A 10362-nucleotide genomic window follows, 5' to 3' on the forward strand; every position below is an offset into this window, starting at 1 on the left:
ATTGACAGCTCCGAAAAGTTTCCTTGTTTCTATATATTATGCTAATGAGGGCTGGGATGGCGGGCGCCCATTGGCCCGGCCGCCCAGTCAATTTCCCATTTGACGTCAGGAGCGCTATAAAACTCTGCAATGCTTTTAAACTCTCCTGCTGGATGAAACCTTTAAAATATTTTTCATCTTCTTGCTGTAGCTTTGGGGTCGAGGTTTTGTTGTATTTTTTTCTCCTTTTTTTTTTTTAAACCCTACTGTTATTATTTTGGTTGCGATACCGACTTTGATTTTTAATTTTTTTTTTTTTGTCTTCACTCTCTTCTCCCTCCTCCCTTCCCCGATGAACCTCTCTTCTCGCTCTGCACTTTGCGTGAGAAAGCCCAGAGGAAAGGCACCATGAAGTGTTAAAAATAACAAAACAAAACAACAACAACAACAAAAAAATTACTCGCGACACCGCCAGCTAACACTTCCAGCTGCAGTTTTTGCAGGCTGCGAAAGAGAGAGAGAGAGGAGCGAGAGAAGGGAGGGAGAGAGGAGGAAAAAAAAAATCCACCCTTTATGCAAAAGGCGAATAGCGAGAGCCCCTCGCTCTGATGCATCAGCGGCAGCGGAGACTCTGCAAAGGATAACGCGGAGCGGGAGCGGGAGCGGCCGGGGCGAAGTGGAGCGGAGGCTGCGCGGGGCCGTGGCGAGAGGCAGAGCAGGAGCGCGGAGCGGAGCTCGCCCAAAATCAAGCTGGCTCACCCGGTGGCAACTCAGAGCAGTCCCCTCGCTCCCGGAGCGCACCCTTTCTGGAGGACTCTCGGCAGCAAAAGGATGGCATCAGAACTGGCAATGAGCAGCTCCGACCTGCCCACCAGTCCCCTGGCCATGGAATATGTTAATGACTTCGATCTGATGAAGTTTGAAGTGAAAAAGGAGCCGGTGGAGACCGATCGCATTATCAGCCAGTGCGGCCGCTTGATCGCCGGGGGATCGCTCTCTTCCACCCCGATGAGCACGCCCTGCAGCTCGGTGCCCCCGTCCCCCAGCTTCTCGGCGCCCAGCCCCGGCTCCGGCACCGACCAGAAGACCCACCTGGAAGACTACTACTGGATGACGGGCTACCCGCAGCAGCTCAACCCGGAGGCGCTGGGCTTCAGCCCCGAGGACGCGGTGGAGGCGCTGATCAACAGCAGCCACCACCCGCTGCCCGGCGCCTTCGATGGCTATGCTAGAGGGCAGCAGCTGGCCGCGGCCGCCGGCGCCGGCGGCTCCGTGCCGGCCGAGGAGATGGGCTCGGCGGCCGCCGTGGTGTCGGCGGTGATCGCCGCGGCGGCGGCGCAGGGCGGCGCGCCCCACTACCACCACCACCACCACCACCCGCACCACGGCGGCGGCGGCGGCGGCGGGCACCCCCACGCCGCGGCGCCGGGCAGCGCGCCGCCCTCCTCCGCCTCCTCGGCGGCCGGCTCCGGCGGTGGCGGCGGCGGCGGCGGCGGCGCCGGGGGGCTGCACCACCCGCACCACGGCGGCGGCGGCGGCGGCGGCGGCCTGCACTTCGACGACCGCTTCTCCGACGAGCAGCTGGTGACCATGTCGGTGCGGGAGCTGAACCGGCAGCTGCGGGGCGTCAGCAAGGAAGAGGTGATCCGGCTGAAGCAGAAGAGGAGGACCCTCAAAAACAGGGGCTATGCCCAGTCCTGCCGCTTCAAGAGGGTCCAGCAGCGGCACGTCCTGGAGTCGGAGAAGAACCAGCTGCTGCAGCAAGTGGAGCACCTAAAGCAGGAGATCTCCAGGCTGGTCCGGGAGAGGGACGCCTACAAGGAAAAGTACGAGAAGCTGGTCAGCAATGGCTTCAGAGAAAACGGATCCAGCAGCGACAACCCTTCCTCTCCAGAGTTTTTCATGTGAGTTCCCACAGCCTTGCCACCTTAACTAAAAGTTCTCCGTGTGAGTTGTTGTTGGGGGCTTTGCTAGAGCGACAACCCGGCTTGCCACCTTGTATTACCTTTTTTTTAAAAAAAACAAAACAAAACAAAACAAAAACTCAAAACAATTTTAAAACAAAGTTGTTTTTTGGGTTGGTTTTTGGTTTTTTTGTTGGCTTTTTTTTTTTTTTCTCCCCTTTTTTTAAGGTGGGCTGGCTCCGTGGTGGCCGACCTAAAGTTCTACATGAGTTTCTTTTCTGTTTAGTATTATTATTATTTTTTTATTTTCGTGGGGGCTTGCTGTTGTGGGTTTGTTGTTTTTTTTTTTAAAATTTAAAAGATCCAACTCGCCACCAACTCAGTTCTTCATATGAAGCTTGCTCTTCTTTGAAACCTGCCATCCACATTATATATACATATATATATATTTTTAAGTTCATGAGGGTTGTTTTTTTCTTTGAGCTTGCTGTGTCCAAAAAAGTCAGGTTAGTTTGTTTTTTGGTGTTTTTTTTTTTTTTTTTTTTTTTTTGCCATCCTGAGTTCTTCATATGAGATTTGAGCTTTGCAAAAAGAAAAATAAAATAAAAAAATAAAAAAAAAACCAAAACAAAAACAAAAAATATAAAAACAATGTGAAATTTTTAGACTCCAGCTTGCTGAGTTCCATCAGTTTTTAGCGTTGTTGTGCAAAACTAGAGATATGCCTAGATCAACCTGCCAAATCAAGCCTGCATCAACCTTCGGTGTGTTCATGTGAGTTTTGGCCTTAATCTGCCAAATGTGAGACTTTAGTCTGCCATTAGAATCCCATACTCATCTCATGCATTACGCTTGCTATTTTGTCTTAGCAACAATGAACTATAACTGTTTCGAAAGACTATGAAAAAGAGACATTATATTAATAAAAAACCCTGCATGCTGGTCATGTACGGTATAATTATTTTTTTTTTCTTTTGCTTGGAAATGGACTTTTGGAGACTATTATGGCATGGCATTCATCCTTTTGTTTTATTGCCTCATCACTTTTTTGGGTTGAAAGCAAAAAAGTGCAACCTTTGATCTTCCTCCTCCTCTTCCTCCCCATTAAAGTTTGCATCTGCTCTAAAACTGCTTTGAGTTACTCAAAACTTCAGACTTCCTTTTAAATGCACTGAAGCATTCCCTCTCAAAAAACCTGCCAGAATGGATTTTGATAACCTAATGTGGCAAAAAAAAATATTCAAAAAAAAAAAAAAAACACAAAAAGAACTTTGGAAAGATGTTCAAAAGCAAAATTCTCATGCCACTTGGGGGGGACATTGAAACCATGCTGTTGCCTAAAACAGTCTAAAAATTAATTTTAAGTGATCTGCCCCATTTATTATTTTTTTTTTCCTTTTGCATTTGGTCATTGTCAAATGTGGAATGCTCTGGGTTCCTAGTATATAATTTAATTCTAGTTTCTGTCATCTGTTAGCCCAGTTAAAATGTATGCTACAGATAAAGGAATGTTATAGATAAATTCGAAAGAGTTAGGTCTGTTTAGATGTAGAATTTTTTTTTAAAGATTGATGCACTAAATTGTTTACTTGTCGTGATGTAAAGGGGGGTAGAATTTGCAACGGGACTGTTTTAAAAAGTAGTTTATGCAGCATGTGCTTGCAACTTAAATATAAGTTGGGTATATGTAGTCCTTGCTATACCACTGACTGTATTTGAAAACCAAAGTATTAAAAGGGGGAGGCACCCCTGTTTATATCTATAGGGGTATTTTACATTAAAAATGTATGGGGTTGGGTTTTTTGGTTTTTTTTTTTCAAAATTGAAGTATTTGGGACTGAATTGCACTAAGATATAACCTGCAAGCATATAATACAAAAACAAAACAAAAAAAATTACGAACCTGTTTAAAACGCTAATACAATTTATGCAGTTATAAAGATGGCATTACTGCACAGTTTTAAAATGATGCAGATTTTTTTACAGTTGTATTGTGGTGCAGAACTGGATTTTCTGTAACTTCAAAAATTCCACAGTTTTAAAGGCAATAATCAGTAAATTTTATTTTCAGGGACTGATATCCTGTCTTTTAAAAAAAAAAAAATGGAAAGTAAATCTTACCACAATAAATATAAAAAAATCTTGTCAGTTACTTTTTCTTTTACATATTTTGCTGTGCAAAATTGTTTTATATCTTGAGTTACTAACTAACCACGTGTGATGTTCCTATGTGCTTTTCTTTCATTTTCAACTCTATGGTTATATCAAAAGAGAGAATAATCTACAATAATAAACTGCATTTTTTTGATTCCGTACTCAGTTTCTTAGTCTGTAGTTTAAAGTTCAAGAACTCCGAGAGCAGTACTTCAGCATGCTGCCTGGCGAAGGGGTGATGCTGGTACAAGAGCTGGACTCAATAATATTCAGGAGGGGAGAAGGAAAAGCATAGCTTCATGTAAAATGGAAAATTGTTGCCCGCTAGAAATCAGGTTATCTTTCAGGTAGATGAAAAACATGAGCTTTCAGGTGCTGCTTCTGACTTCTCAGTATTGCAATGAGCTCCGTTTCAGTGACTCAGATCATCCCACCAGGTTTTAGGAGATCTCAAAGGGGAGGTCTACTTAAAAACCTGATGACATGATACGGCCCTATATTTTGATTGTTTTATGATGGAGTGAAGTGAAAGGGAAGACTTCACATCCTCTTATCATCTGATCCCAGCTAAGCATGCCTGTCTCTAGTAAGAGATGACACCGCATCAGGCTTGGCTTGTCACAGAACCACTTAACGCTAGATCGAAAGATTTCTTGCCATTTGAGTCCATACTGCCTCCTTTTTTTCTTTTCTTGCTTCCCCCCCCTCCCCCCCCACCTTCTTTTTCATTTGCCCTGTGGTTTTCTTTTTTTTGCCCTTTTTTTTTTTTTTTGCTACAGGCCTTAGAAAGCCCAGAGAGAACTGAGGGGGGGGGGGGGGGGGGGGAATAAAATTCAAAGGACTTCCTCCAACTTTTGAGAGTTACTTGTTCTAAACAATCAATCCCAAAGGTTAATGTGCTAGAAATGTTCAGGTCTCCGAGCCCCTCTTCACTGCAGTTCTCCATGTCAAAGGGCATCTCGACTTCGAAAGGCTCCTCAAGCCCTCGACCCAGTTCATTTAAAGCCACCTTCCCCGAGAGCCTCCAGTGTCCACTCGCAGAGTCCTCTCCCACTCTCTGAATGGGATTATCTGCCCGGTTTATTTGAGAAGCGGAGGCCTCTCTGAAGGATGCTCCAGCCTCTGCAGGGTGAGGGCTTTATCTTCAAACCCAGGCTCATAAACCCAGCACTTTTTTTCTCCTTCATATTTCCCCCCTGCCACCTGCTGTCGGTACAACTTCTTCCCAGCTGTAAGGTCATCCCTCCTGGGCGCTGGTGGCACTGAAAGGAGAGGACCTGTTGCCATTCCTCTGCCTGGCTGGTCCAGCCCGTGGCTTGGACCCCATCCTGCCCTGTGTGCCGAGGTCAGGATGCGGCCCTGAGCCCCCACCCCAGCACCTGCGCCCACAAAAGCCTGCGTCAGTGGGCACGGGGTGCTGCTGGAGGTCAACCTGCTCCTGCTGAGGTCCCTGCAGAGGGGATGGGCACCCAGCCCCGCCGTGGGTGACAGCAGGCATTGGTGGCTGTGGTCCCAGATGCTGGTGCTGTGCCTCGCCCCTCCCCAGCGCCAGGGCACCAGCCTGCCCTTTGGCATCTGACCTGCTGTTGCACCAGGGTTTGAGTAATGGTTCAAGCTCCAGATTCTGGTTAATTCGAGTTCCATTTTCTGGTTAATGTGTAATCTGTGGGTAAACTGGTCGCTATTGGCCGAACAGAGAATTATCTCCTCTCATAAAGACAGGGCTGCTTTTTATTTCTTCTCCGACCTCCCCTTCCCTGGCTGAGCCTTTACTGATGCCCAAGTTTTTTTGCAGGGAGTCACTTCGCTGCTGCCCTTGCCGAGCGCTCCTGAAGGAGCCCTGCCCTAAGGAAGGCAAGGGACCAGAGCTCCCCTCGGCAAAGCCCCCGCCAAAGAGGCACTGCAGCCCCCGGGGAAGCGCAGAGCCCAAAGCCCCCTGGAGTGGGACCCGTTTTGGTCCAGCCTCATCCCCGCACCCCTCTGCTGCTCCGGGTTTCCTCGCAGGCACAGTTAAGAGCAGGCATAGGATTCCAAAAGTATTGTGAATCGACCAAGTAGCACAGAGCAAGGGGAGCACTGCTGCCTCCCTGAAGTATCTTCTTTCTCAGAGGGAAAAAAAAAAAACCAAAACACACCACCCTGTTTGAACAGCGATAAGAGAAATCCTTCCTAGAAATAGACTGAGTGCAAAAGGGAAAATTCCCATTACACACCCAACCTGACAGGGAAAAAAGGTTTGCCCACTTTGGCATCGTTACGACACATTGCAATCTTGCTTTGCAAATAATAATAAAAAAATAAAAAATGCAGCCTTCCTTAGGCTGCACTTGAATTTCAGCCCCAAACATGCCAACTACCCAATTGAAGGGGAAAAATAATAGATGCACGCCTTAATGTTCACAAAAGCAAAGCAAGTATTGGGGTTCTCTGCATGAATCATTGCAGGGGAGCGCCCACCTTTGCCGCAGGACTGCTTGCTGGGGACTAATTGGAACCGCTCTGCTCTGAATAACCTACATTCATTAATCACCCCTCGCTTGACTCTGGCCTCAATCCTGCTCCCATAAAGCTCGGAGGTACAATCCCCGGGGATTTCAAAAGGGAGCAGGATCCCGCTGTTCTCCCACAGGTACCTCTCTGACTAAAGCAGGGGGAACGCTCCCCGAGCTGGGCAATCGTGTGTCAAAAGGCCTGCGTGGTCTTCATCTCCCCATCACTAACAACATCCCAGTGCTCCCGTGTTCCTACGGTGCTTTCCCATTTATTAACTACATTACAAAGAACTTTCATGTGACTGACGCTGGGAGATACGTGCACGGAGAGCTGGCCCTTTGCTGGCTGGGAAATGGTGTGCGCTGTGGCTCAGCCCCCTCCTCTCTCCCCGTCCCACCTTACCCTTCAGCCTTTTTTATTCCCCCCCCTCTAAAATGAAACGTAACCCTCTGCCCGACCTCCGGACTTCTGCTGAGCAGAGTCCAAGAGTATTTTTGTGTTTATGTTGCCGCGTTTTCCCTGCTCAAGAAATGTCATCCCAGCCCGCATCCTAAAAAAAAAAAAAAAAAAAAAAAAAAAGGGGGGGGGGGGAGAAGGAAGGGAAATATCCTGGTCATACTGGTGTATTTGTATTTCTTGAACAATTTCTCAGCACCACTGGGCAGGCGTTGTGCGAGGAGCGCCCATTTGCAGATGGAGCGGTGAGAGCTTCTATTTATTAGAAAGTCTTCGCCCTTTTAAAACAAAAATGCCTGCGCTGAATCAAAATGCCACTTGAAAATTACCCACACGCGAAACATGGCAGCAAATTTTTAGTTTAAAAAATGAACTTTCCCAGCTCTTTTTTTTCCTTTCTCTTCTGAAAGCTTTTGCGCAGCTGTTTCCTCCCCCTCCCTCCGCGTAGTGTGTAGGAAGTTCTTGATCTAGAATCATTCATAATTTTAATACCGATTTCTATTTGACATAATATACTAATATCAGATAGAGAGTGTAGCTGCTTCCTGGATTTAGGGAGGAAATGATGCATATATCAGAATTATCTGCTCAGATGCCAGAACTACATTGGTGTCATTTCAGCATGGGCTGCATTGAAAGGAAATCCTCTATATTTATTACTCCGATCATCAGAGGAGCTAAATGGACCCACTGTTTCTGACACCTGTTCAGATGGTTGAATTTAAAATTTCACGCAGGAAAAAAAAAAAATCCTGCATACTTCAATGTTAGGAATTAGGATTTTTTTAATAAACTTTCTTCCCTCCCTCTTGCCGAATTGCTGTGTTGTGAGCGGCTGCCATGAGGCTTGGGCATTCCAAGGGTAGCTATGGAGAGTGGGATAGATTTTGTTTGCTCAGCCGGGACAAAAAACAATCCTGCTGGTGTACACACACAGACACACACACAGACACACAGACACACAGACACACACACACACTCTCGAGCTGTCTGTAGTCAAATGCCTCTGATAGCTGTTTGAAGTGCAGGTCTCGGTATGAATAACAGGAGGTAGCACACCCCAGGACGTGGCAGAGGTGAGCGAGCGGCTGTTGAGAGAATTTGTCTTTTCGGGAAGGAGCTGAACGCTCCACGCTCTGCCACTTCACACTTTTAAGGCTCCTCTAATGAATTTCTCGGGCCCAGCAGATACAAATCAATAGATTACAATACTGTACACTCTGCCGCATCTAATTCTTGACTGCCTGAAATTGTGGGGGAGGACCGAGAACAACATTTATCACCCTCTGAGGGCTGAGTGCATTCAGATTTGTGAGCTCTAAGCCAACACGAGGCAAAAATAGCCCAGGATGTGACTTAACTTTTCAAGTGAAGAGCAGGCAGCCAGGGATCGGCGAGGCTGCCGCAGCTGTAAGGGCAGCGGGCAGCCCCAGCCCCAGCTATCTGCCACCGTATCAGGCTGACCTGGCACAGCGTGATAATGGCTCAGCGCCCTCCATGCAAGCTGCCTGTATCTTATCGCTCTCTGAAACGGTCGGTTTCTATCGTTGTTGCTGTACCCACTTACTCCCCTCCCCAACCCCCCAAAATCGAGCTTCTACACCTATGTGCCCCTCGCGAGGCAGCAGCCAGGTGTGCATGGAGGTTGCCCTGCCCTTTGCATTGCTTGGTTTGAAGCCCTGTGCGCTTTGTGACATGATTGCCTTTATTTTATTTTTTATAAATCTTTTCATGCATCTCTAGAAGACGGCTTGCATGGAGGGAATTGAAGCCAGAGCAGAAGTTTGCTAGAAGTGGTGCTTCTGCACCAGGCAGGAAAAAAAAATATATCTATATAAAGAAATACCCAGCAAACAACAAATCGAGCGGTGTCCTGGAGTTTCCCGAGGGGGTCGGGAATGGAGTGTCCCTGCCTGCTGCCCGCAAATGTCAGTCTGTGGACCCCACAGCCCCGCGCCCAGTGCCCGGACGGCCGGGCCCCCGGCCGGGGTGCGGGGCTCAGCGCCCTGTGCCCCCCCAGCCCTGGCACCCCCGGTGCCTGTCGGTGTCACCGCGGCCTGTCCCCGGGGCTGCGGGGGCAGCGGGGAGCCCAGCACCGCGGGGACACAGGCGCTGGCCGCCCCGCTGCAGCCCGGCACCTGCCTCGGCCGGGGCCAGTTCGGCACGGGTTGTCACCGCGGCCTCCAGCAGCCTGAGGCGAGCCCGGCCCGGGGAGGGGTGGCTGCGGGGCGCTGGGACACCCCCCGCTCCTGACGAGCTCCCCGCCGGCACCTGCCCGGCCGCGGCCGGAGCCGCAGCTGCGGGGCGGCGGGGCGGGGGCGGCGGGGGCGGCCGGGCCCGCAGAGGGGCTGCACCGCGCACCGCCCCGTCGGGGAGCTCAGGCCCGCCCCGGCCCCGCAGCCCCTACCCCCAGCCCCGGCCCCCGGCCTCGACCCCCAGCCCCGGGCCGGGCGCTGGCCGTGCCGCCAGACCGCTGGGTGCTGCCCCGGGGTCCCAGCCCAGCCGGGCGCGGGGGGGCGCAGGGCCGCGGGCGGGACTGGGCGGGACGGGGCAGGGTGAGGGCAGCAGCCCCGGGTTGTTTGTTTGCTTGTTTGTTTGTGTCCGAACTCAATTCCCGGAACAAAAGGGGACTCCGGGCGTAACTAAAGGATCCGTCCGCGCATCCCAAGCTTAGCTCCGGCGTGTCCCCAGGCGGCTTCAGCCGGCGGACCGGCCCCTAGGTATGTTCACCGAGCACTTCCCTCGTGTTTTGTTCACGGTCCTTTTCCTTGTCCTTATTTTTTCCCTTTTTTTCCTCTTTCTTTTCCCTTTTCCTCTTTCTTTTTCCCTTTTCCTTTTCCCCTTTTCTCTTTTCTTTTATTTTTTTTCTCTCCTCTCTTCTCTCATCTTTTCCCCTCTTCTTGTTCTTCCTTTCTCTTTTCTTGTTCTTAATTTTTCCCCCTTTCCTTCCTTCTTCCTCCCTTTTTTCTTTTCACCTGTGCTCACACAGAGACTAATCTAAACCCCACTGCAATCAAAAGGAGCTTTTTAAATGACATTTTGGATCAGGCCCTGAGATCTCTGCAGGGAGCAAGGTGGGGGGTGGGCAGGATTTACGGCACTTTCTGGGGCTGAGTTTCCCAAGTCTATGTGGCTGTATCTCAGAACATGTGTGTGATTAAGCTGAAAGCCCTTTCCTGTAAGAAAGCAGGCAGATTCACTTTCCTGCAGCCTGAACTTCTCCGATTTTGAAACACAAGTTCGTGGCGAGGCCTTGACAGGAGGCTGTGGTGATGCTAAAGGGGATGGGGATGGAATCCGTTTGATTTGTTGGTATCAGCTTCCAGAGCTGCGGTGCTCTCCACTGCAAACAGCCCCTGCTCAAGCACTGTAGAGC

General features: G+C 49.6%; 1 protein-coding gene across 6 annotated transcripts in view; it reads left to right on the forward strand.

The window, feature by feature from the left end:
* The first annotated feature begins 7 nt into the window (after positions 1 to 7).
* Positions 8 to 10362, forward strand: part of MAF (MAF bZIP transcription factor) — a 191704-nt gene continuing 181349 nt past the window's right edge. For all 6 annotated transcript variants that reach the window (XR_013931871.1, XR_013931872.1, XM_080410758.1 and 3 more), the window contains exon 1: positions 8 to 1883. Coding sequence is in view for 4 of the 6 variants with exons in the window: in XM_080410758.1 (XP_080266884.1) it covers positions 811 to 1883 (1073 nt within the window). In the remaining 2 variants the exon portion in view is untranslated. The remainder of the gene's footprint in view (positions 1884 to 10362) is intronic.

The sequence above is a fragment of the Falco punctatus genome (genome assembly GCF_963210335.1).
Source record: "Falco punctatus genome assembly, chromosome: 14".
Lineage (NCBI taxonomy): Eukaryota > Metazoa > Chordata > Aves > Falconiformes > Falconidae > Falco > Falco punctatus.